At 43.9% G+C, this 26936-nt stretch overlaps 1 protein-coding gene across 1 annotated transcript in view; it reads left to right on the top strand.

Moving 5' to 3' along the window:
- The window catches only part of TRAM1 (translocation associated membrane protein 1), a 59931-nt gene that overhangs the window by 7036 nt on the left and 25959 nt on the right, over positions 1 to 26936 (top strand). Inside the window, exons 2-4 of the mRNA XM_068237489.1 lie at positions 15641 to 15704; positions 24019 to 24137; positions 26349 to 26465. Coding sequence (XP_068093590.1) covers positions 15641 to 15704; positions 24019 to 24137; positions 26349 to 26465 — 300 coding nt within the window. The remainder of the gene's footprint in view (positions 1 to 15640; positions 15705 to 24018; positions 24138 to 26348; positions 26466 to 26936) is intronic.

Here is a 26936-nt window from a genome sequence, read left to right as displayed (position 1 = left end):
AGTCTACAGTACGGTGTTGCTGTGCACTAATGTTACATTTCTTAATACTTTGAATCTTTTATGAACCTTTCACATTCCCCCACTTTAGAGTGTCTAGAAGCGCTACATAAAGTGGTGTGCATATAAAAACAATTAGCTGTGTTACAGAGTATGAGATCCAGGCAAAGTACAAAATGCTTTCTTTCATTTGCTTAATGTAATTTTGCCATCTTAAGACAGAAGGTATTTGCTATAATTCAGATTTAAAACCACTTAACGACCGCCTAACGCCGATAGGCGTCGGCGGATCGTTAGTGGTATAGCATGGAAACGACCGCTCGATCGAGCGGCCTTTCCATGCTAGTTCACGGAGACTGTCTCCGTGAACAGTGTGCGAGCCGCCGATCGCGGCTCGCACGCATATTGTAAACACGCGGGGAAGAAATCCCTGCTGTTTACATCATACGGCGCTGCTGTGCAGCAGCGCCGTGACGTAGATCGGCGATCCCCGGCCTCTGATTGGCCGGGGATCGCCGGCATCTGATAGGCAGAAGCCTATCCTATCAGGCGCAGGACAGATATCCGTTCTGCGCCGCTCAGAGGGGAAGGGAGAGGGAGGGAACGCAGGTGAGGCCAGAAAATGATGCGGATGGGTCTTTGAGGAGCGCCCCCCCACAAATCAATAATAGCCGACGGCGATCAGAGCACCCCCCCACCCCCAGCAGGACATCCCCCCCCCCCCCCCTCCAGTGGGGAAAAAGGGGGGGGGGGAGGAGTCTGATCGCCCTGGCACATACCTGATCGGTGCTGTGGGCTGTAGAGCCCACGCAGCACCGATCACTGGAACATCCTCTGGTCCTTAAGTGGTTAAGCAAGGAACTGTGGTTTTCCATGATGCATCACTCCTGAATATGCAAATAATCACTATGTCCCTGAAAGCCAGGCTGCACATCCAGATCCGCTGGCAGGGGCATATCTGGGTAATATAGTGCCTATGGCAAACACTGAAATTGCGCCCCCCCCCCCCCTTAGTCTGACCCTTGCCCCATAATAACAGCTTATTTTCTTGCATATATTTGTTATGGTCTATGTTTTCTGCACGGGATACTGCAACGGTTACTTGTGTTGTCATTAGATACCAGAATTAAGCAGCTGGGTTACCCAAATGCCAGAGTTTATTATGTCCCCAAATACATAAATTGGTCACATGTCAGTATATTGGTCCCCTCAATATAGGTATTGAGTTGTTCCCCAGTATAAGTACCCCCCAGTATAGGAAATGAGGTTCCCCGCCCCCATTATAATTAGCCCCTCAGTTTAGGTAGTGAGAGATGTTCCTCAATATAAGTAGCCCTCTAGTTTAGGTGGTGAGAGGTGTCCCCCATTATAAGTAACTCCCCTGTATCAGTGGTAAGAAGTGTTCCCCCAGTAAACATAATGAGACTTGACCCCCAGTATAAATATCCCCCCAGTATAGGTAGTGAAGCATCCCCCAGTGCTGTGCAGCATTAGGGATGAGGGGGCTGGCCTGGCGCCCATGGTGCTGTGGCGCCCAATGGCATGAGCCATGCCTGTACCCCTCTAGATACGCCACTGTCCGCTGGTGTATATTGAGTCTATAACTAATACATTTTACAGAGCCACATCAATCCAACATGCAGACAGCTGTTTCTGACTTTCTGGTCCTCATGTCAAAGTATTACTAGACACATTTAGACAGAGTAGGAGATGAGCGACCTGATCATGAGGAACAGACTCTAACGTCAGAGTGCTAAAGTGTAATTTTGATTAGCTATTTCTTTTTGTCTCCTTTATTTGCTAATTATCACCAGCCTTTTTGTCCACCCGCAAATGGCGAGTGTGAGGACTACAATAATGTCCTTTACTGGGTTTGAGTGCTGTTTTCTGACTTTATTATTTATGCATTCTGTACATGCTTTTATTACGTTCCACTTGTTACTAAAGGTTCCATAAGATCATCAGTCGCATATCTACAATTGGGGTATTTTGATCAATTGATCTAGCTCCTTTTCTCAAATAGATCATCAGGAACATCTTTATGGCTTGATATTGTTGTGAAACACCTCACACAGTGTGATGTCAGTGCCATCTCCCTGCAGTTCCTGTTTTTTGAACTTTGTTGCATTGTGGGAAATAATGTCCAAGCAAGCAGTATCTTCCTCTGTGCAAAGAACTCTCAGAAGCAAACGTTCCGCAGAGAACACCTGGCAGTACAAAAGATGTTGCCGTCCGTGATCAGTTTCAGAATGTAAACGGCGAGTGGAAAGATTTTACAATGGGCAAACACTGACTATATACTTTATACATTAATATTTTGCACACAAAAAATGCAGTTTTATTCATTTGTTCTTTATTTTATTTTCACTACAGTTCCTCTTTAAAGAGACTCTGTAGTAGGGCTGCACGGTTTTTCGGTTTAAAACCGAAACCGCGGTTTGTGGCAAGACGATCTGCTGATCGTCAGTACCATCGGTTTTTTCGGTCTGCTGTTTAATACTTTGCTTCTGGCCCCGCTGTACGCGGATTGGCCAGAAGCAGTGAATATGTATGAGAGTTAATGAGCGGGGGGGGCGGATCCACTCCAGCGAGCGGCCGGGCACATACAGCATTACCAATCACTGGCTAGCATGGAATGACGGCAGCGGTAGGCGGAGCTGTATGCTCTGTACAGCTCCGCCTACCACTGCCGTCATTCCATCGCTAGCCAGTGATAGGTAATGCTGTATGATGTGCCTGGCCGCTCGCTCTAGTGGATCCGCCCCCCGCTCATTAACGCTCATACATATTCACTGCTTCTGGCCCCGCTGTGCGCGGATTGGCCAGAAGCAGTGAATATGTATGAGTGTTAATGAGCGGGGGGCGGATCCACTAGAGCGAGGGGCCAGGCACATCATACAGCATTACCTATCACTGGCTAGCGATGGAATGACGGCAGTGGTAGGCGGAGCTGTACAGAGCATACAGCTCCGCCTACAGCTGCCGTCATTTAATCGCTAGCCAGTGATTGGTAATGCTGCATGTGCCCGGCCGCTTGCTGGAGTGGATCCGCCCCCCCTTCCCCGCTCATTAACTCTCATACATATTCACTGCTTCTGGCCAACCCGCGCACAGCGGGGCCAGAAGCAAAGTATTACGGACAGGACCGGGCAGTGCGGACCAACCTCCCCCCCCCCCCCCCCCCCCCCCAGCATTTGAAAAAAAAATCGGGGAAAAATCGAAATTGCAATTTCTGAGAGAAAAATCGCAATTTCGATTTTTCCCTAAAATCGTGCAGCCCTACTCTGTAGCATAAATTTCATCCTGTTTTCTACCATCCTACAAGTTCCTAAACCTATTCTAATGTGCTCTGGCTTACTGCAGCACTTTCTACTATCACTGTCTCTGTAATAAATCAATTTATCTTTCCCCTGTCGGACTTGTCGCCCTGTGTCTGGAAGGCTGCCAACTCTTCCGTGCTGATCTGTTATGCACTGCCCCCTCCAGGCCCTGTGTGTGTGTGTGTGTGTGTGTGTGTGTGTGTGTGTGTGTGTGTCTTACATAAGCCAGCAGCCTCTCTGCTCTCTGATATCAGTGAGAGCTGGATAAAAATCCTCCTCTGTTAGGCTGTGAAAGGAGCTGGCTGACACATACTGAGGAATTACAGACAGGGCAGAGCTGTCTGCAGAAAGAAACAATCAGCCTCACAGCCTGTCACTCTTCAGTGCATGAGAGCTGCAGGGGACAAGAGGGTAAACACACAAATAATCTTGAGATTCAAAAGGAAAGCTGTATAGTGTGCTTGAGTATGGATGTATTTTCTATGTGTGGACATACTGTACATCAACCCACTTCCTGGTTTGGTGGCCATTTTGTTTGTTTATAAACAAACTTTTTAAAAACTGTTTTTGAGTACTTTTAATGCGTCGGGGAGCAGCGAAATTGTGACAGAGGGGAATAGGAGATGTCCCCTAACGCACTGGTATGTTTACTTTAGTGCGATTTTAACAAAACAGATACTTTTTAGGCACAGGGTCAGTTTCATTTCTCAAGGATGCTAGCAACAGGTCTGTAGAGCCTCGGGCCTCACTGTCCTCTGTGGGATCAAGTCTTGATTCCTTCGGGCTCGTTTCCACTGTAAACAGTTTTGCAGCGTTTCCCCACTTGCAAGCTGCATCGGGAAACTCTGCCTATCTGTTCAATGACTTGCTGGATGGCACCACGCAGCTGAATCACAGCTTTGGTTGATTTGGGCTGAGGCTACACAGCAGAGTAGGAGCTGCGGCTGAATCGGAAACTGCCGCAGCTCCCTGTGGAAATAAGACATTTCTATTGACATGTCTCCTATGTGTGTAGGGGGCTTTCCATTTTTTAGTTTTTGTATTTGTTTTAAAGTGGGATTGTCACCATAAAAATCATATTTCAACAGCAACTGATCTGAGTGTATAAAATGATAAAGATGCTAATCCTGCATTCAAAACTTTTTCTGCTGTTATGATTTGGAGTTATCACATAAGGAGCACTGGCCCTTTAGTAGTCAGTGCCAAACGGTTGCATGCTGGGGATTCTTTTTATCTATAATGTATTCCTCTTCTATTTATTTCCCTGCCTAGCTGCTTATCTGAAACCTGATCCCCTGCTCAATTATGTTTACAAGCAAGGCTGAGGTGACTCAGCGATTGGAGGAGACAATAAAAAAAGTAAAGGGCAGAAATGACATCACGAGTTAGCCTAAACTGTGGGCAAAAGACATGGCCCCCACCAGGAACAGAATTCTCTTAATTTACTATATAGCATTCACTGAAATCAAAATGTGGACAGTACAATACATGTGTTATGTAAGTAGATCAAGTATTTATCTACTTATGTATGTGTTTTTTTCCCTGGCATAGTATGGCTAATCCTACTGCTTTAAAGGAATTCTGAGGTGAGACAAGTGTTGTAAACACTGTACATACTTATATAGGTATTGTCATCCAGATGAGGACTCCATTCCCCCGTTCAGTTCCACACCGCTCAGTTTATTTGTACTTTCTCCCCCCCCCCCCCCCCAGGCTGGGCCCGACGACCTGCGGTCGGGATGTTTGAACCAGATCTAGTACAGGTGGCACATGCGCTGTTCGCACCATTTACGTCCTGCACATATCATTCCTATGGCCACGCTCCCGACAGCCTCCTGAGCATAGCGTGGCACCGCCAGTAGTGACGACTATAACAAAACATACATAGTGGGAACCGCACATACTCGGAAATGCCTAGATCCAGTTTAAAGGTCCCAACTCGAGGTGGGTCGGGGCCTAGTCTGGTAGGGTGGGGGGGGGGGGGGGGGGAATACAAATAAATAAAGCAGTGCCGGACCGAACGGGGTGTCCTCATCTGGATGACAATACCTATACAAGTATCTACACTGTTTAGTACACTTGTCTCACCTCTGCACTTAAAGAGAATCTGTACTCTAAAATTCTTACAATAAAAAGCATACCATTCTATTCATTATTTTCTCCTGTGCCCCTCTGTGCTGTTTCTGCTGCAATCCTGGCTTGTAATTAACAGTTTTAGGCAGTGTTTACAAACAAACTAACCAGCTTCTAATAGGCTCAGCTAAGCATAGTGTGTGAGTCATTCAGAGTATGCAGGGGGCCTGCAGAGGGTGTGTATCGCTTCTACCAATCACAAGCAGCCCTGCACATTCCACACAATCAAGCTTTAGCCCGACAAACAGGACAGAGGAAAGATACATTGATTTATTACAGAGTCAGTGCAGTTAGGAAAGACTGCAGTAAGCCAGAGCAGATTAGAACAGGCATAGGAACTTATAGGATAGAAGAACTAAGGCTGAAAAATTTGTTACAGAGTCTCTTTAAGCATAGAATGCAGTTCTTTATGCCCATACCGTGACTTGGCAGAGATGTTTATGAGCTTTTTTTTTTCATTCACATAACCCGTCTGGCCCCAAACAATCATGTCATAAAATTACTGGATATTATATTTGCTCAGGTTGAAAAACCAACAAGTCATTTAGACTAATGGAGAGTGAAGAAGCGCCTTAGAAGTAATAGTGTTATAATTGAATAACCTAACAGAAGCAACAAGACTGTTTAGTGTCCAATATTTTCTTTCTTTTGATCTGATTTTTACAATCAAATTTTACAGAAAGCTTCATACTATGCAGAGAAAAGTAATGTAAAACAATTCTATAATGATTGGAATAGAGAATTTTGCCCACCCGAATGTTTTTTGTGGTGGTATCTCAATAGAGAAAGTGTCTTATCATTTATCAAAATTATCTGATGAAAATATTGTATTGTTGACTGGCACCTTCACAGCTGGATGCATAATAACCTATGAAAAAACACAAAGGGTTTGATTGTAAAAGACAAAGAAGTGGTATAATGCATTCCATCATATATTGCAAAAAATAAACCATTTATTAGTGTTTCATAGTCATGGTGGCAATACGTGATTATTTGATATACACCTCTAATTCATCTACAAATGGTTTTTGAACCTTTAAGAACAAGCAGCACCCATGCTAACCTAGAAATAAAAAAACACATATATAAGTAGATAAATACTACTTCTACTTCCATAACAGATGTATTGTGCTATCCACGTAATGTTTCCTGTGAATTTTATAAAGGAAAAGCAGAAAATCCTATTCTAGGCAGTGGCCATCTTGCCAAGCTAATGCTGACATCGTATCCCCCCTGACTCTTGTACCCCCCCCCCCTTTCTCTTGCTCATTGAGTATTCATTATCTGCCCTCCTCCCAGAGTCTTCAGACACTCCCACTGAGGTGTATACTAGGAACTGCTCTGTCGTCACCTCAGCCTTGCCTGTAAACACAAGTGATCAGAGGGTGTTTCTGATAAGCAGCTAGGCAGGGAAATAAATGGAAGAGGAGGAATATATTATAGATAAAAAGAACTCCCAGCGTTCAACTGTTTGGCACTAGGGCCAGTGCTTCTAAAGTATGTGATAACTCCAAACCATAATAGCAGAAAAAGTTTTGCAAGTTTTGAATGCAGGATTAGCATCTTTATTACTTAATACACGCAGACCAGTTGCTGTTAAAATTTGATTTTTATGGTGACAATACCGCTTTAAAGCGGAACTGAAACAACCTATGTTTCACTTACCTGGGGCTTCTGCCAGTCCCCTGCAACCGACTTGTGAACTGATGCTCCGGTCCCCCGCCACGGCTCACTTTCACTTCACGTAGTTGTAGCGCACTGCCTCTGTGTGGCCCTATCTACACGTGTCCTCGTTCACTTTCCCGTCGCCGGGAGTGTACCGCACAGGCGCCGTAGAGATATCGCAATTGGTAGAGCTTTGTATAAGTGTTTTGTAAGCGATTTTGGTATTGCATTGGACCCAAACGATAACATAATGCTGCACGTCCTGTGATTGCGATTAGCCCTAATCGCAATCGTTCTAGTGGGCTGAACACCATCGACTTACATTAGCAAAGTGTTTTTGAAAGTAATGGCGCTTGTCAGAGCTCCAAAAACACTCAACAAAGCAGGCCTTAATGTGTGTACATTGGCTTTCCGCTTTATCATGACTTCCACAGGACTGCCAGAATAGCTGTAAATAAAAACTAATATACATGCAGCCATCACGGCCGCCTGGTCCATTATCCTTGCTTTCCTACTCATAAAAGACTTGAACTTTTAGTAATAATAAAGCAATATTTATTTTGATATTTGAGGTACCAGCTTGACCCGAACCATGAAAGGCAGTGTGTCCCATAGGAACGTGTTCTGATCTTTGGCTTAGTAGGAAGATTTACGCCTAAGTAGGAGGCTTATTTGTTTCCTGCTGGCAGAAGATTAAGCCTGAAGACTGACACATCAGCGTTTAACTCTGAATTCCAGGCAAATATTAGATAAACATTCTCTCATCAGGGTATACCTATCAAACCTTTCAAAAATCATTCAAGTCCCATTATTTTGCAAAAAAGCCATCTTCTGCAGGTTGGGCAGGAGTCTACATTTAGTTTCAGGGATTTTATCTAGCAAATTCTTTCTGTTCTGATGTTCAAATGCTAGCAGAGAACTGAATAAATTAAAGTGGACCCAAATCAAAAATACAAAATTGCAGAAATAAAATCTATTTTCTAAATTATAATAATGGCAGCCTTTTTTCAGCTGCATGATGACAAATATAAAATATTTTACATTTATTGGAAGAACCCCTCCCTTTCTTTCATATTGCCGGGACAGAATCCGGCAGACTGGTGGAGTAGGTGGTGTCAGGCAAATGAGGAATTGCTAATGGCTGCCCCTAGTATAATCCTAGTTATGAAAAGAGAAGGGTGAAAAGCATGCACTGAAATGCTCATAGGCTTGAAGGAGTGTTTGTTTCTTTGTATGTGTCAGAGTGGTGCAACTAAATATTTTGTATGAAAAAAAAATGTTGGTTTGGGTACGCTTTAACGTTAACAGGATGCTATATAGGAGCGTCAGTATTCTACGAGTACACACACCAGATGATAGTTTGCCACGGCGGCCACACAGGCCCATCTCTCCCAGGAATCTAGTGTGTTCACAGGTGTCCTCCTGATGTCGCCTAAAGTTCTGGCATACCAGATCTTCAGCAACAGCGGTGCCTGACTGACCCTGGAGAGCATTATTCTTCTCACCCCACCTGCTGGAAGACGCTCGTTTGTCCGCCATGTCGTCATTTGTTCTGTATAACAACTCTGCAGCACTCTGCCCTAAACTGTCACTCAAAGGAATAGAATCGTGTGTGTGTGTGTGTGTGTGTGTCTTTTGGGTCTGGCCCAACTTTTAGAAATGAGGCCTCTAGTCTTCCCTGTAAAAACATGCACATGCTTTATCACAGCACTCCTAATAAAAAGCAATGCTGAATATAATGTTGCCTTCTTAAAACAGAAAATATTTGTGATAATTCTGCTTTAAAGGGACACTATCACAAAATGTAGACTAATTGGATAGCCCTAGTAGCCCCTTAAGTGAGCATCTATTGTTTCCCTTGATGCATCATTCCTGAATATGCAAATCATCTGTTTATGCTCTGACTTTCCGGGGCAAAAATAAATGATTTGCATATTCAGGAGCATCATGGGAAACCAATTGCTTATTTAAAACTGAATTATCACAATACCTACAGTTGTTGCAAGAATTTCCTTAGACGTTCCCATGTTGGTGTGCCACTCATTCCCCCCCCCCCCTTCCCTCCGTAAAGGCCCATACCAAACTGCCTCAGCTGATAATCAGGCGTGTGTATGGCATCTGGCGACCCTCAACTCGCGAGCGATACACCAGGCGGATCTACTCGCCACCTGTCTGCGACACCGATCCGATTGTTCACACCACTCCCCGCCCACCGCGTGACATCGCACATGCTGCTCATCGTCCCTTCATCATCTCCCCACATAGCAACACAGCGCATCGTCACCTAGACAGCCGAAACATGTCTGTGCAGCCCGATGTCACCCAGGGGGATCAAATCCTGATCCCTGACAGGCGATATCCATCAAAAGTGTGTACTCGCCATAAGACGGAGCACACTTCTGGTAGACATCTGAGCCTATCACATACAATCGCTTCTGCTGACAATAATGTGTGTATGCAACTTAACACATTACAGGCCTATGCAGTCATTTTCCAGTTTTAATTGCTACATGAGTCACTTCCAAGAAAACATGTGGGCAATGAGTTTAAAAAGCCAGCTATGAGTTCTGACTTGCATAATCTAGAGGTTTTTTTTAAATATTTAGTTATGCTTGTATATCATTCACTCTAATACTGCAAGTGATGATTTAGACATTACGTTTTTTGTTTGTCACTGGTGTCATCAATAAGGCATTCACCCTGAAGAACATTACTGATCAGTGAATCATCACGCAGAACATTTTTATTGACTTCCGCATACTGAGTTCCCTAAAAGCAGAAGCTGCAGAGAAATAGTCTGTAAGTTTAGTTGGACTTTGAAATGTTGTTTTGCACTGTTGGCTTAGCACTGCTTAAAGGGATACTGTAGGGGGTCGGGGGAAAATGAGTTGAACTTACCCAGGGCTTCTAATGGCCCCCCGCAGACATCCTGTACCCACGGAGCCACTCACCGATGCTCCGGCCCCGCCTCCGGTTCACTTCTGGAATTTCAGACTTTAAAGTCTGAAAACCACTGCGCCTGCGCAGCTGCATCCTCGCTCCCGCTGATGTCACTAGGAGAGTATTGCACAAGCCCAGTATGGTCTTTGGTCTGCGCAGTATGCTCCTGGTGCCATCAGCGGGAGCGAGGACACGGCAACGCAGGCGCAGTGGTTTTCTGACTTTAAAGTCAGAAATTCCAGAAGTGAACCGGAGGCGGGGCCGGAGCATCGGTGAGTGGCTGCGCGGGCACAGGATGTCTGCGGGGGGGCATTAGAAGCCCCGGGTAACTTCAACTCATTTTCCCCCGACCCCCCTACAGTATCCCTTTAATAAGCGTAGTTCACATATAAAGCATACCTGGTGTCTAGTGGTCCTTCCTCTTCCACGGAGTTACCTGTTGGTCTAGTGGACGTCCTCCCTCTGCAACCCCCCACTCGCACATCATACCTGGTGTCTGGTGGTCCTCCCTCTCCTATACAGTGCAGTGTTCTCCCCCAAAAATTTTCTAGCTGGGTGGGGCAATATGAGAAAATGCAGGGCTGGTGCTTCTGTGAGCAACTCTCCTTATAGCATAGGAGGAGGTGAGCCAATGACAGCTGGGGTGCTCATCAAAACTAGCCGGGTGGAGCACCCGGCTAAAAGAGCCTGGGGAGAACACTGCAGTGTACCAGACTTCTAGTATTGCCCTTTCCCCTATACTGTAATACCTAGTGTTCAGTGGTCCTTCTCCCATAGTGTTATCTGGTAGTCTAGTGGCTGTCCTCCCTCCCCCATACATCACACCTGGGGCCATATACAATTCACTTTTTCACCTGAGTTTTCTCCTAGTAGATTATTTTTCATATTCGATTTAAAATAACTTTTCAGCGCGTTTCAACTAAAAAAGTACCAAAAAGTTGGTACTCAATATTTTTTTTGCTTTCTGGTAGTTTAAAAGGCATTATATTGAAAAGTTCAAAAACATCACCAAGGAGAAAACTCAGGAGAAAGTTAATTGCATATGGACCCTGGTGTCTAGTAGTCCCCACTCCCTTCCCCCATATAGCGTTACCTAGTGTCTAGTGGTCTAAAATCCCTCTCCTGTAGAGTGTTCCCTAGTTGACTGCCTACCCTAGTCCCTGTGTTCCCAAATTGCAGAGTACTGGCAGTGGAGGCGGTGGGAGAGCATATCACCTGATCTGTAGCCAGACACTCTGCACTGCAACTACTGTGTATTCCTTCGCATTCCTCCTCTAGTGTTTTGAAATCCTTACCCTAGGAAGTAGCAAGTGAATTCAAACACTAGAGGCTGAATGCGGAGGAAGATATGGGAGTCGCAGTGGTGCGTGTCTGGCCCCGGATCAGGTTCGATACTCTTCTACTGCCTTCACTGCCAGTACACTGCAAATTGCAACGCAGGTTGGGAGGGAAGCCACTAAATACCAAAGGATGCTCTACTGTAGAGTGATGGCTGACCAATAGACTCCCCCACATGAGGTCCTGGGCTACAATTTTATGTCTCACATAGGAAATGTTGTTTGGTGTTGACAGGTTGTGCATATTCTGTAACCTGGATAAATAACAAGCTTTACATATGTATTGTTGCAAGATTATTTTCTCAGAAATGCCACTTTGTAGAGAGAAGTGTGTGCACATATCAGATTGGTCCTATCAGTGGAAAATATCTGATTGGAAACAGTCTGCCATTGTGATAAGACCTGATAACAGCTGGAAAGGATTTTGTGAAACAGCCTTCATTGTTGGGTGTTTTCACCACCAAACTGCTAGATGCTGCAAGATTTGGGTGTATTGCAAGAAGCAGTGCCATTCTGCTTACTCACTTGTTAAGCTAGGTACCAAGTACGGTAATAGAAGTAAAGGTAGTCGCCAGTTAACGAACGAGATGGGGAACTGAAGGTTTGTTTGAACTTGAATCTGTTCTTAAGTTGAAACACTGTGCCATCTCTGTCCACTGTACTTCCTCTATGTCCCCCTCTCTGTCACCACTGTTCCCCTGTGCCTTCAGTGTTCCCCTCTGTGCAACCTCTGTCCCGCACTGTTACCTCTGTCCCCTGTGCCTCCAGTGATCCCCTTCATGTCACCTCTGTTTCCCATGCTGTAAGTGTCCTTCTTTGGCCCCCCACTGTTATCTCTGTCCCCCTGTGCCTCCAATGTCCCCCTCTGTCTCACCTCTGTTCCCCATGCCTTCAATGCCCCCTACTGTGCCCTAAGTATTCCACAGCAAAATGTAATTATACCGGCTTAAAAAAAACATTTTTATCTATTTTAAACGACATTCATCTGATGTGTGGGCACATTGTGACATCTATTCTGATGTGAGTTTTGTGTTCTGCATAGCAGGTTTGGTTGTGCATGGTGTGCATATATTGAGTGTAGGACTTACAGCTGAGTGTGACTGGATGGAAGTGGTGCTCCAGGCTTTTTGTCTGCTCTCTAGTACATGTGGAGACCCTGGGTGTGTGGAATATTCTCTATGTTCCAGCGGTTGAAGCGTGCTGTGCTGGCTCTGTGCCTGGAACTGCACAGGGATGTTAACGTGGCAGCACAGAGCTACGCAGCTGAGCAGACCTTCACACAAGATGTTTAGCTCATGGCAATTTAAAAATCTCAGACAGAAATATGCAGTCTCCCTCCTGTGCAGGGAGCATTTGTTAAAGGACAACTGAAGCAAAAGGGATATGGAGGCTGCCATATTTTTTTCCTCTAAAACCATACCAGTTTTTCTGGCTGTTCTGCTAATATTCTGTCTGATGCTTTTAGCCACAGACCCTGAACAAGCATGCAACAGATCAGGTGTTTCTGACTTTGTCGGATCTGACGAGATTAGCTGCATGCTTGAGTCTGGTGTTCTTCAGATACTACTGCAGCCAAATAGATCAGCAGGACTGCCAGGCAACTGGTACTGGAGGAAAGGAAATAAATATGGCAGCTTCCATATACAGTGGGATGTAAAAGTTTGGGCAACCTTGTTAATCATCATGATTTTCCTGTATAAATCATTGGTTGTTATAACAATTTTCAGTTAAATGTATCATATAGGAGACACACAGTGATCTCTGAGAAGTGAAATGAAGTTTATTGGATTTACAGAAAGTGTGCAATAATTGTTTAACCACTTAAAGACAACTGGACAAATATATTTGTCCAGTGTTGTTGTGGACAGTGCACCACCAGTTTGTTACTAAATGAGGCACATGTGGTATCATTTTAACCGTGACGCATTGTAAAATTCATTTTGGTGTGTCTTAAATCTTGGACTCTCGTCACATGAAAAATAGATATGGACAAACTCAATCAAACATAAAAAGACATTTTCAGAATTATGATCAAACTTGGGAAAGTTTTAGCAACACTACAAGAGACATAATGTGGTAACATTTTAACCGTGATAGGTAGTAGAATAGAGTTTAAAGAGTTTTAGGGTTGAGGCCCATGTCTCCTGTATTCTTTTTAGTCACAAACTGAATCAAAAGAAATCACATTTTGCATATTTTGTAGCAAAATAAAAGACTTGTAAAATGAAAACAAAGTGACAGAATATAAAAAAAACAAAAACAAACATATATTGTTGCCTTAGGAACCTGGCTTTTTAAATGCAAGAAGTTTTAAATCAGGATGATACCATTTATTGGCTAACTAAACATGAAGGGCTTTTTAAATATGTATGCCATGAGGGTATATTACTATTATTTTTGAAAATGGGGTCTTGTTATCATTGATAGTGTACAATGAGAAAGCAAAAAAAATAGAAAAATAGAAAAAAGACACCTATATTTCTAAATACAATATTGTCACCATACATTGTGCTAGGAACATAATCTAAATGTTGCAATAACCAGGATGGGTGAGCAAATAAAATCAGTAGGTTTAACTTAAGGCCCATACACACGTCGGATTTGCGCGAACGACGGGTCGTTTGAACGTTCCGTCGTTCGCACGTTTCCGCATGAAATCCGGCGTGTGTACAGACTATCGTTCGGGAGATAAGACTGGTTACCAGCGATCCGCCCGGCGATTGATAGTCTGTACACACGCCGGATTTCATGCGGAAACGTGCGAACGACGGAACGTTCAAACGACCCGTCGTTCGTGCAAATCCGACGTGTGTATGGGCCTTTACAGTCACTGTTTAATGTAAAGCTATAGTGGATTTAATTGGAGAAATTGTTTGTTCTATTCTTCCCCTTATTTACCCTTTAAAATGCAGAGAAAATAAGGTGATTAATAAATAAAATTAACACACACTAAAAGCCTAATTTGTCCTGAAAAAAACAATATAAAGATCATTTAGGTGTGATAAGTAGTAATAAAGTTATTGGCAAATGAATGGGAGCAGCACCTATATGTAAAAATTGCCCTCGGACTGAAATGGTAAAATACAATTAGGCAGGTGCATAAATGTGGGCACTGTTGTCATTTAATTGATTCCAAAACCTTTAGAACTAAATATTGGAACTCAAATTGGCTTGGTAAGCTCAGTGACCCCTGACCTACATACACAGGTGAATCCAATTATGAGAGAGTATTTAAGGGGGTCAATTGTAAGTTTTCCCCCTCTTTTAATTTTCTCGGAAAAGTAGCACCATGGGGGTCTCAAAACAACTCTTTATCGATTAGCGCTTCTATAGCACTAAACACGATTGCTGAGAAATCGCCTGAAAATGGTGCAGGGTACAAACTTACGTTTGGCGATTTGCGTTAATCGCCAGCGATTAGCGCAAATCGCCCTAGTGAGAACGGGCCCATAGGTTATTATTGCACTAGCGCTATTGCTTGAGTGTTTGGCCAAAATCGCCGGCAAAACGCTCAAGTGTGAATGGGGCCTCAGTATTTGCTCATTGTAAAATCTTTCCTCTCCCTGATTTACATTCTGACATTTATCCCATGGCAACATTTTTACTGCCGGCAGGAGATGTCTGTGGAAAGAGATGAGGCATTTTTGGCAGTTTGAAACAGCCGTTATTTCCCACAATGCAACAAGGCTCCCACAGTATGAGGTCAGCATCCTGGTCCTGACATCAAAATGTAGGAGGGGTTTCGCCACAATATCAGCCACACAAAGCCCCCTGATCCATTTGAGAAAAGGAATAGATTTCTCATGGGAAAGGGGATATCAGCTACTGATTGGGATGAAGTTCAATCCTGGGTTACGGTTTCTCTTGAAAGCAGGTATCGGAACAGACAACAGTTTATCTTTATTTTTTTTTTTTTATAGGAATAAGCAGTAGTATAATGGCTTATACTGTTCATACTGCGTTTGACATTCCTGCACCTTACAAGAATTATAAAATAATGGCAATATACTGCTTTACTTTGTGCACAAAAATGTTGCGATTGTGGGTCAGAGAAGACTCTCTCTTCTAACTGCATGGATAGAGGTGGGGAGGAAGAGGAAACTGAGCTGCAGGGATATATGCTCTCCTGTTGTGGAGAAGGGAGCTTGTATTGGTTGCTCAGCATGATGTAATGGGATCTTTTCAATTATCTGTACATCAATATGGAGTATTTCTTTACATATGTTTCGTCTTTTTTCCTCCCTCTAGATTACAGCAAAAGCGGCAGTTATGTTTGTCACATTACAGTATAATGTCACCATTCCAGTAGAAGGTACGTTTTATTAAATATAATTTAGAAAGTTTGTTATCAATGCTTGGTATATCCATTATTGTATTGTTTTAATGTTTCTTAAAGCGTTCAAAATACGCCGTTACCCTTGCAGAGAGGGATGCCTCAGGATCCTATTGAGGCTTCCCTCGGTGGGCCGCAGTGCCCCTGTTGCTGAGTGCGGCCCCATCCACATTGGGGCCACGTGGCTCCCCTTCCACATTCATGGCCATGTATTAGAAGCTTGAGCCCACCCGTGCATGCGCAGTAGTACCAAAAATAAAAAATTGCCTAAAATAGTTAGTGCACCAAAACTAACACTTTTTTTTTTCTTTTCAAAAATGTGTCACTATATGTCCACTAATTTTATTTATTTATCTGGTCTGTGTGCCTTTGCTAAACTGTATCAAGCTGGGCAGTGCCAGGAGGATTGTGGGAAGTTTTTCTTTTTTTTTTAATCTACAGTAATAGCCTTATCTCAAAATGCAAATAACTGAAACTTCCCATTTCAGATAAGATAAAGATACTATGACAGAAGATAATTTAATATCCTCTTCCATTTGAAGAGCTTACACAGTGATGTAAACCTGTTATCTAGGTGATGTTTTCTGTAGGAGGGGCAGTAATCTGTAAAATAAGCAATAAATTAACACTGAGCTGGGTTAAAAAAAAGAAAATGGCAGAAGTGAAGCATCACAGAGAAACCGTAAAGATGGAAACCAGCAGAAATATGCTTTTTTTTTTTTTTTCATATCCAATTTCTCTTAAAACTAACCGCTAACAGGATACGTACGCTAAATACATTTCTTAATGGATTTATTAAAAAATTTTCAGTTAATATGGAGTTTCATCCCACTTTAAGGCTTTTCTGAATCTGTGAAGAAGAAAATTGATTCATATTGTATCTTTAAAGACTCAAGCTGAGTACAAACTAATTACTAGCTGTGTGCTGTGATCTATTTAAAGACATAGCTCTTGTTTATCTCTGTGCAGCCAGCCAGTAAGGACTGTGACTTGAGTCCTGTCACCATTACTTTAAATAGAAGTTTGCATATTAACGAAGCCATATGCATGTAGCTGTGTAAATATTTGAGCAGCCTTGACATATACTAGAGTGACGACATTCCCTAGACTTGTGCAGGTTAGTTTTTACTAGTGGCAGAAGTATGCCTGTTTGTTTGGTCACATGTGGAGTATGAAAAAACAGTGGGGAGGAAGAGGTGGCAGAGATGTGACGTATGCGAAAATAGTGTGGGACGATTCATTCTAGCTCTCCACTGGGGGCAATTCATATTTCCAAGGGACAAAAATGCATTCATTTGCATACCAAATTTAAAAAACAAACCAGAACTATAAATAAACTAATGAGAAACAATTGTATCTATCCTTCTGCTCCTACATAGGATTTGTTTTCTAGAATACCACAGTTTTATTTTGTGATGTAAAGGCTAAAAAAATAGATTTAATGTTATTGTCTCAGCTGGATAAGTATTTTAAAGCATACCTGAAGCGACCTAAAAAACCCAAAACAAACGACTTAAATACTTGCCTAAGAACACAAGATCCTCTCTCTGTGCTCTTGTTCCTCTGCTCGTTCACTCAAAACTGCCAAGAATAAAATGGGAAAATCAGTAGGTGCAGCCAGCAGGAACCGACAGTGTAGCGTCTGCTCCGATGGTCCGCTGTGGTCTGGCTGGAGCCCGAGGCGGATGCCCTACCCTATATGCTAAATTTTGGAACACACCCATTGGATCCGCTGCAGGCTGACAAGTGTGAACAGCTCCTATTTGTAAAATAGGAGCCATTCACTGTCAGTTTTGCAATGAGCGGAGAACGGACTAAAAATGTGGCTTTGGTTGTATTTAGTTATCACTGTGGGTTAAAGTAAACCTGAGACAAAGCTATCACAATTTTTATACTTACCTGAGGCTTCCTCCAGCCCCCTGTAGTCTGTTAGCTCCCTCTGTGTCTTCTGGTTCTCTCCATCAAAGCCGTACAATTCGGCCAGGGCAAATTTGGAGAACCATAGACCGTAATGTGAATTAAGGATATAGCAGCGCTCAGAAGCTAATTTGGGTGCCAGCGAAAGACGGAGCCCAATTCGCTTAAACAGTGTATTTCGTCTGCCAGAATTAGGTCTTTCCCCACTATCCACGGCGACCTGGAAGGGGGTATAGTAATTAACGCTGCCGGGACTCGTTCAGAACCACAGTAAGCCGTTTATCGGCTTCATTTTGCACCAAAATTTGTCGGTGCTGTTTTTACATGTATACCCCTTCATTGCACTGCAGTGGAGTTTGCGATCCAGCCTGGTTGCGGGCCACTGCGCATTCGTGGTCCTGGCCATGCGCACCCTCCTGATCGCGCTCCTATAGCCAGTCCTGGCCAGAGGGGATGGACGCAGCCGGGACTGCAGATGCGCAGCAGTCCTCGATTGACTCAGTCGGGTACTTTACCGGGTCTGAGAACGGCAAGGTAGCAGACAGACTACAGGGGACTGGAGGAAGCCCAAGATACGTATAAAGCCGTGTAATAGCTTTGTCCCATGGAGTGGACTGGAGGAAGCCCAAGATACGTATAAAGCCGTGTAATAGCTTTGTCCCAGATGTGCTTTAAAGTGCACATACACATATTGGTTTTTCCATTTGATTGCCTGGAGACGCGATTACTCTGATAAATTTGGATGGGAATCGATTACCTTTTAAATGTCTGATCAGATGCAGTAAATTTAGATCGATCTGACCAAAAATTGATTGAAAATATCGACCAGACAGGATGGAAAATCTAGGTTAAGTGGTGGTAGATCCACAACCAATAATGTTGCACTGAATCGAATCAATCAACTTCCTGAAGATTCCCTGCTGGCATCTATTGTAAATTAATATGCTGAAAGAGGATGGTTGGTTTTGAATATTTGGCGGAAATGTATATGTGTATTGCCAGCATTACCTAAGAAACTTTCATTTGAATTCCTGAACTTTACAGCGAGTAAAAAAAAAAGGGAGGGGGGCTGGGGTTGTGCACACGACAAAGCCTAGTTATGTGCTGGAATGACACTGTCCATATACAGGTTTATCTCCTCATGTCACATGTCAGCTGAGGTACACTTGAGCACATTTGAGTGTTTGCTACACTTGTTTGAATACAACACATGCTGAATCACTAGAGAGGCTTGAAGTGCAGAGAAACACTCTTCAAATTGCCTATGAATTTAATTTGCGTCACCATGAACAGGATCTCAGTCATCCACTCTACTCATCAAACCCTCCACCCCAGCAGTGTGTCAGTAGCTTGCTGTGTAACTTGTCACCTTCTTCAATACAGTAATGAAGAACTGTGAATGAGCTTGGGCATTGTCACCACAATGCCTCATTACTGTGCCAGTGGAGCTTGCTTAGAGAACTGCATGCCCAAGCTAGGTTAATGTGCTCAAAAAGCTACCTGCCCAAGCCAGTATTCTTTGCCCAGCGAGCTGCATGACCAAACCAGGATCCTGTGCCCAAAGAGCTACCTGCTCAAGCCAATATCCTGTGTCACAGAGCTGCATGCCCAAATCGGCATCCTGTGCCCAGACAGCTGCATGCCCAAGCCAGGATCTGGTGCCCAGACAACTGCATGCCCAAGCCAATATCCTGTGCCCAGAGAGCTACCTACCTAAGCCCCTGTGGCTAGAGAGCTGCATGCCCCAGCCATGATCCTGTGGCCAGAGAGCTGCATGGCCCAGCCAGGATCCTGTGGCCAGAGAGCTGCATGGCCCAGCCAGGATCCTGTGGCCAGAGAGCTGCATGGCCCAGCCAGGATCCTGTGGCCAGAGAGCTGCATGGCCCAGCCAGGATCCTGTGGCCAGAGAGCTGCATGGCCCAGCCAGGATCCTGTGGCCAGAGAGCTGCATGGCCCAGCCAGGATCCTGTGGCCAGAGAGCTGCATGGCCCAGCCAGGATCCTGTGGCCAGAGAGCTGCATGGCCCAGCCAGGATCCTGTGGCCATAGAGCTGCATGCCCCAGCCAGGATCCTGTGGCCAGAGAGCTGCATGCCCCAGCCAGGATCCTGTACCCTTCTGAATAGAGGATGTAAAATCTTGGAACTGATGAACTTCAAGTCCCAGAATGGCTTGGATTTGCATATTCTTAGCTGCTGGTGGGAAATAGTCCCTCCACAATTTGCATTTCTCTAAGCTATAGTTGCTAGTGTGGTTGCAGTATTAATAAGAACACTCCACTTAATCCTCCTTTAATTACATATATTTGAAATGTTCTTGGCACTTGTGTTTGGCTTCTATCGATGTTAAACATTCAACGCTACACGTGCTGTGCACTAATTTTCATGGCAGCTATTTCAAAGCCATTAATTCCACAATAATTCAATATTATGTGATTTTGTAAATGATTTACCTCGTATTTTTGTGCTAGTTATATAAATGGCAGTATAGGGTGTATGAGCTATGTATAGCATCTGTGAGTGGATAATTGTGAAAAAGTACCTGTTATAGCTCAATAGCAAACAGCTGCCTGTTTTTATAGTCTAAAGAGAAATTATGTTTCCAGAAAACTTGCCTCGTGTTCTCAGAAAATGAAACCACTTACAGGTTCTACATTACTTGCATATATACTGCTTTGTTTGATACCCGAGTTTGAGTGACTGTAGAAGCTGCCATCTCCATTTCCTTTAGGCTGCTTACACACAGGGACGTTACAGGCGCACGTTAGTGCAGCCTGTAACGCTCCCCCAACGTACAGCAATGTAACACAAGTGGGCTGTTCACACTGCCCACGTTGTGTTACATGTAACGGTGCACGTTCTTTCGAAAGTGCAGCATGCTACGGCTTAAGCCGCGTTAGACTGTTTGCACATGCTCAGTCATGTTAGGGAGGAGCGGAGAGCGGCCAGGCACATGGCTAATTAATATTCACTGCACGTTGTGACGTGCAGTGTTTACTTCCTGGTGCGGCCGCTCTGTGCGGCGATTGGCCGGCGGGACCACGTGATGCCGCATGCGTCAAGAGTACGCATCACGGACGCCAGAGTGAGCTGCACAACGCGGCTCACTCTGACCTCCACATCGAAGAGCACCAACCCTTGCGTTAGGTGCACGTTATGCGACCTTAACGTAGCACCTAACGTAACGTCTTGGTGTGCAAGTAGCCTTAAAGTGAAACAAGCACAATTTTTAGCACCCATGGCATCTCAATACCAAATTTAATATGCATGCCAACAATGTGACTCATTATTACAAAAACATAGGTTTTATTAACCTACTTACGAAGCTTGCCCGACCGCAGAAATTTAATGCAGATAAGGACTAATGTAATTATTTTATTGCTCACATTAGCAGAGAGCAAACAAAAGCTTTCATCAGCAGGGGGTGGGTAGATTGGACACTGTGCTTCAAACAGTTTAGAGAAGTCACCAATGCTATTTTCACACCTTCCCCTAATTAATTGATAATTAATGGGCAGCTAGAAGGGGGAACATGGCAGCTCCTATAGCTATTAAAAACCAGGAAAAAAGTTTTGCTTGGTTCCCTTTAAAAGGCTTGTGTAACTGCTAGAGCTGGTCAGTGGGATGCAAATGATTCCGTCTTGCATTACATGCAAACTGTATGCAGCTTGGACACTAGTACTTCCTGTCGCTTTTGATTGGCCCAGTTCCACGCTGCATACAATTTGCACGAAGGACAGAATTATTTGGGTGTCATCGGCTCTCTAGCGACTATATTGTACCGTACGGTATTACAAATGTGATATGTGAACTTATAGAACACAACAGAGTGGACTGCTTGATAGAGAGCCAAGCAGCACATCGCCACACTGATCACAAGGAAACTAACCTAAAGTTTGTTTCAGGCAACAGTTGTCCCACATGCAGGCCCAGTTTTACATCACAAAAGCCGATAGACTTCGCATTCCATGAACCTACAAACCCCCACCAAACTGCACTGCATTGTGTGCTGGCAGTCCCAGCTGTCACTTCTCCCTTACCTACCTTGCCCCTCATAGATGGCTACAGGTCCCCCTTAGTAATAGTTAGCCAGAAGTACCCTCAATATTAAGCAGCTAGAGGTGACCCCAAGTATTAGGTAGCTAGAGGAACTTCAGTATTAGGTAGATAGCGGTGCTCTTGACTGAAAAGAGCCAAGAGCAGGGTGAGTAAGCCCTCTTTTTTTACATTCTAATCCCATCTTTGCATAGGGAAGGAGGGAGGCACTTGGGGAGCAGAGTGAGCTGCCTTTCCATCATTAGGTGCGCCTGTAGGCATGTGCCTACAGTGCCTTATGCATATCCAGCCCTGCCCACATGTATATGTAACTCTAAGCTTCAGTAGTTTGACAGTAATATAAAATCTGCAACAATGGCTATCATTCATAAAGGTGCAGTCGGTAGTGCGGGAAAACAGTTTTTCTCCGCAAGCGGTACTTAAGACTTCTGGGTGATCATTCATAAAAAAGTTGCCTGTTGCGATACAAGTGCGGAGGTTTTCTGGAGGAAGCTGGCGGTAGCGTGGCGGAAGACATGCGGAAACATAAAAGCTGCCCGATTCCCTCCCTGCGCTGCTCTGTCTGATGCTGCTTGGGAGGTCCGTCCCATTCATTTACAAGTAATCCGCCCGCCTATCGCTACTGTCGAGCAAGCTGTATTTTCCGTCCGCCTACCGCTTGCTCTAATCTTTATGAATGGACGTGTTTGTTACTTTTTCTAGATAAATCTAGAAAAACTCCGCACAAGGCGGAAATGTATCGCTCTGCACGGGAATGTCAGCTTTTCATGCGGAAAGAGCCTTTATGAATGGGGATTTTGCTGAGTGTTCGGTAAAGTCATGCGGAAATGCTTTATGAATGATAGCCAATGTATCAGGCCCTACTCCACCAATGATATAACCACTCTGATAGAGGAGAATGCAGAAATGGTGACGCAGTTAACATTTTGCTCCTGGTACAAAAACGACTTTAAGTATACCTGTATGGAAAAAGCTCCCTAAATAGATATCTTAGTAGAGGGAAGCCCTCGCTGTTCCAGCGGTGTGACCCTCTGAACCTATTTGCCTAGGGCATTTCGAATAGGTTTGCTTAAAACTGCGCAGTAGCATGTAGCTGCTTGTGCTCTACTTTTCATGCTGTGCACAAGCAGCTTCATGCTATTGCACAGCCGCCGGCCGTCAGAGCACTAGTGAAATGTGGGCTCAGTCATTAACAGACTAGAGCGTGGCTTCAAAGTTTCGGAGGGTCCCAAGAAAAGGCTTGTGGCCTGAAGGGGAGGGCTTGGGTACCCTCTAGAGGATTCAGAGGCGTCCCTCTAATTGAGTATGTGACTTTTTCTGTACTCAAAGGTTTGCACAGCAGCTGAGATAAGTTATCAGCAATGGCTCATTCCCTCCAGTCATTTCCAGGATTCTTCTAACTAGCATGTTGCAGTAAAGAGAATAGACATATTGGTGAAAACATTTTTGCTACCCGCTAACAAGTTGGAAGACAAAATGTTCTCACTTCAAAAAAAATAAGTCTGGCTTTTCCTTTAGATCAGAAGCATTTCAGGAATAACTGTTCAAAGAACATATGCTTTACATTAACCACAAGCTAACGCATAATCATAAACGTTATCATGTATTGCTGTTGTGCATGACACCACCCCCCCCCCCCCCCCCCCCCACCCCTTTCCCGAAGTGATCGGAGGACCACTCAGTGCAAGAGCTTACTAAAACATTGATTTCATGGATTAAAAAATATAAGCGCAGAGTCCTCCAGGGACTCATTATGATGTCACTGTGTTTGCTTGATTTGGGGTGAGGTTATGGGATTTGTCTATTCTATATAGTGTGAATTGTTTGATCACTAGTATACCACACCCCTTGATAAAGGGGTCCCTGAAACAATTCTGTATGATGTGGAATACTGCACAATAAAGTGTGTTGCATCCTAATTGGTGTGCTGATGGACTCTGTTCATACTGTATTGACTACTAAGTGACCTTGCCTGTGTCACCCCATCAAGCACCCAGCAATTGATGGTGTGCCTGCCTCACTCTTTTGAATGGCTTACAAAATGCTAATTCAATTTACAGGTCCTTTAAGACAAACTAGAGAAATTGACATGGAAAGAACTTGATTAATATTACAAAATGAATTGTATAGCAGTGACCTATCAGAGCAATTTTTTTGAAGGTGGGATATTATATTATATGCCTCTTTTTCCCTTGGAAAAGATTTATCATACATGATGTATCCCATATTTAGAGAACATGCTGTTATTTGCTGAATGTGATGTTCATCAGTACAGACATACAGCTTGGACTTGGCTAATGTTTATATTTCTCCTGTCGCACAGGTGTTCTAGCTGAACCAATCTCGTTGTACCACTATGGCATGAAGGACATGGCTACAGTGTTCTTCTATATGCTTGTGGCAATAATATTACATGCTGTCATACAAGAATACGTCTTAGATGTAAGTATAGAAGATTAATACTTCTCCTGAATACAGTATTTTTTTCAGGATCTGTGATGTACAGAAGTGCTCTTATAATTCACACCAGCAGGCCATAGCCAGTGCAGAGCTCTACGAAACATGTTTTCAGGTTGGGTTTTGTGTGATATCTAAAGTGACCACTGAGGTTAAGTGAATTGGATTGCTTAAACTAGGATTTTCAGGTTGAACAAGGTTTCCAATTAGGGTTGCCTTTTACAATGGCAGGACAAGAAGTCTATGTGGACTCCTGCCAGACACATAATGTACCTAGTGTCAGTCAAGGAAGAGGATAGTAGGGAGATAAATCTCATACACGTACACAGCACACCAAGCACTGTGTAAAGAATATCTTGATATAATCCCGTGATTTACCAACACCAGTCTTTGTGCTGTACAAATTCTTCACACATTTACACTTCCTCTCTCAAAAGTATAAACCTATTGATTGTTCCCAAACAAATAGCTGAAATTAACAGACTTTTCCAGCACCAAATTGATAATTGCCTTCTTTGTCAGTACAGCACACATTCCATGGGGTTTCCCAGAAGAGGGCTGATTCCAGGCTGAGCTGCTCAGCCTTTTATTTCACACCTGTTCCCTTTGCTTAGAGAGAACAGTGAACCCTGGTGCGGATCTCTTTCCTCACCTAAAAGCATGTTTCAAGGACAAAAAAAATCCTGGAGCAGATTAAAATAGTGCAGATGTAAGAAATCTGGGACGTATTTCCACACATAATTCATTTTCGCAGTCTCCCTGCAACTGTCTATATGCTAACACAAGCTACTACCTGGCTAATGGAGTGGAGGTGGAAATACAGAAGTGGGAATATACCCCAACACACCTCACTATAGGCTGGTACACACAGGAAGATGCTTACTTCCAATACAAAGTGTGATGTAGAAATTGAATAAGTTATCTAAGAATCGAAAGTGAAATCCTCTGCAGACTGGTGGGAAACCAGATCAGGTGAATTGGGCATGGGGATTGGTAGGCATCCAATAGAGACCTGTGCTAATCATCAGTAATTGGGCGCCAAGGCGGTGGGTTGGGCAGCCGATGCAGTGGTAGTATCTGATTAGCTACTACGATTGGAACGTTTTGTGGAGCCAACCATCTATGGTGTAGATGATTGGTTACAAATAGTGGTAGTTGGGTTACTGTTAGGCACTAGGATGGGTAAGTTAGTGTTATGTCTGGTACACACAATGAGATTTTCTGGCAGATTTATTGCCAGATTATTTCTAACATGTCCGATCTGATTTCCGAACAATTTTCCAATCGATCTTCCATAGAAGTTAATGGGAAATCGATTGGAAAATCAATGGGAAATCAGATCGGACATGTTGAAAATAACTAACTAATCTAGCAGTAAATCTGATGCTGGGCATACACTGCCTCGATTATGCGCCAGATCAATCCCGGCGCGTCCCCGCCGGCGCCTCTATCGATCCCCGCTCGTCCCCAACGGGTGCTCCTTATCTTCCACTCAATTCCCCGCTATTGTCCGACCCCGGGGAATCTCTCCGGCGGGTCATCGGACCTGACGGATATTATCAATCGAGCCATCAGCGGCTCGATAAAATAAGGAGAAAACGCTCCGTGTATGCCCAGCATGACAGAAAATCTCATCCTGTGTACCAGACATAAGGCACTAGAAATGTGGGTAAGGATAAGGTGGAGGGGCATTAAGAGGGGGAGGGTTCATGTGAGAATGGGTGCCAGGTAAGCATATGTTAAAATATTGATCATTTAAATTACCAATATTTTTACTAGTGGCTTAATCAGGCGCCAATCTCACGTGAGTGTGCCACAACAGACTGATTGTTTAACATTCTGATCTGTTGTGCACAAGTACTGCTGTGTTGGATTGGATGTACAAATGATTGATTTAATGTAACACAAACCTGTCGGAAGTTGCGTGGATATCTAAGATTGAATGGAAGAGTGATTATGCAACTGTGGACGTTGGTTTGGCATTTCCATCCCATCTCTTACCCATTATAAATTGATAGATTGCCCAGAATGTTGGCAGTGGCTCTTCCTATGTGCCAGGCCAAAGGCTGCCACTTTTGTTTGGATCTCAACCTCTGGTAGGAGTTGGTCGCCTGTGGGAACTGTTACGCAAAATTAGGAGCTGGGAGGGTCTGGATTGGTTGTTTTTCCTCTCATCATTGAACTTTCTTTTTTCAGAAAATAAACAGGCGCATGCACTTCTCCAAGACAAAACACAGCAAGTTCAACGAATCTGGGCAGCTGAGTGCTTTCTACTTTTTCTCTTGCGCTTGGGGGACGAGCATCATAGTCTCGGTAAGTGATCTCTGCACGAGTCTCTTGCCACTGCTTGTCACCCTATAATATTCTCCATACTTGAAAACTAAAAGCAGAATCGCATAGTACACTTTGCCAGATAGCCACACAGGAAGCTTAATATGAAGCGACTGTAGATGGTGAATAATTGTACAGGTGTCTTTCATTAGCTGCTTACTTTTTTTCGCTTTAGTGTTCCTTTAGGCCTCTTTCACACCAAGACGCTGCGTTTTAGGGGATGTTAAGGTCGCATAACGTGCCCCTAACGCAACGCATAGTGGTGTAAGTTGGACGTCAGATTGAGCCGTGTTATGCAGCTCTTGGTGCGCTGTTTTCATTCTATCTATACTGATAGAACAGCCGCTCCAGGATAGTGATGGGAAGTCCGGATCTTTTCAAGGATTCGGATGATTCGAATCGGATCATTGAAAAGATCCGGATCTTTGAACCAAATCATTTGAATCATTTTAC

This window comes from Hyperolius riggenbachi, chromosome 5, assembly GCF_040937935.1.
Source record: "Hyperolius riggenbachi isolate aHypRig1 chromosome 5, aHypRig1.pri, whole genome shotgun sequence".
NCBI lineage: Eukaryota > Metazoa > Chordata > Amphibia > Anura > Hyperoliidae > Hyperolius > Hyperolius riggenbachi.
This window is presented reverse-complemented; position numbering and strand designations above follow the sequence as displayed.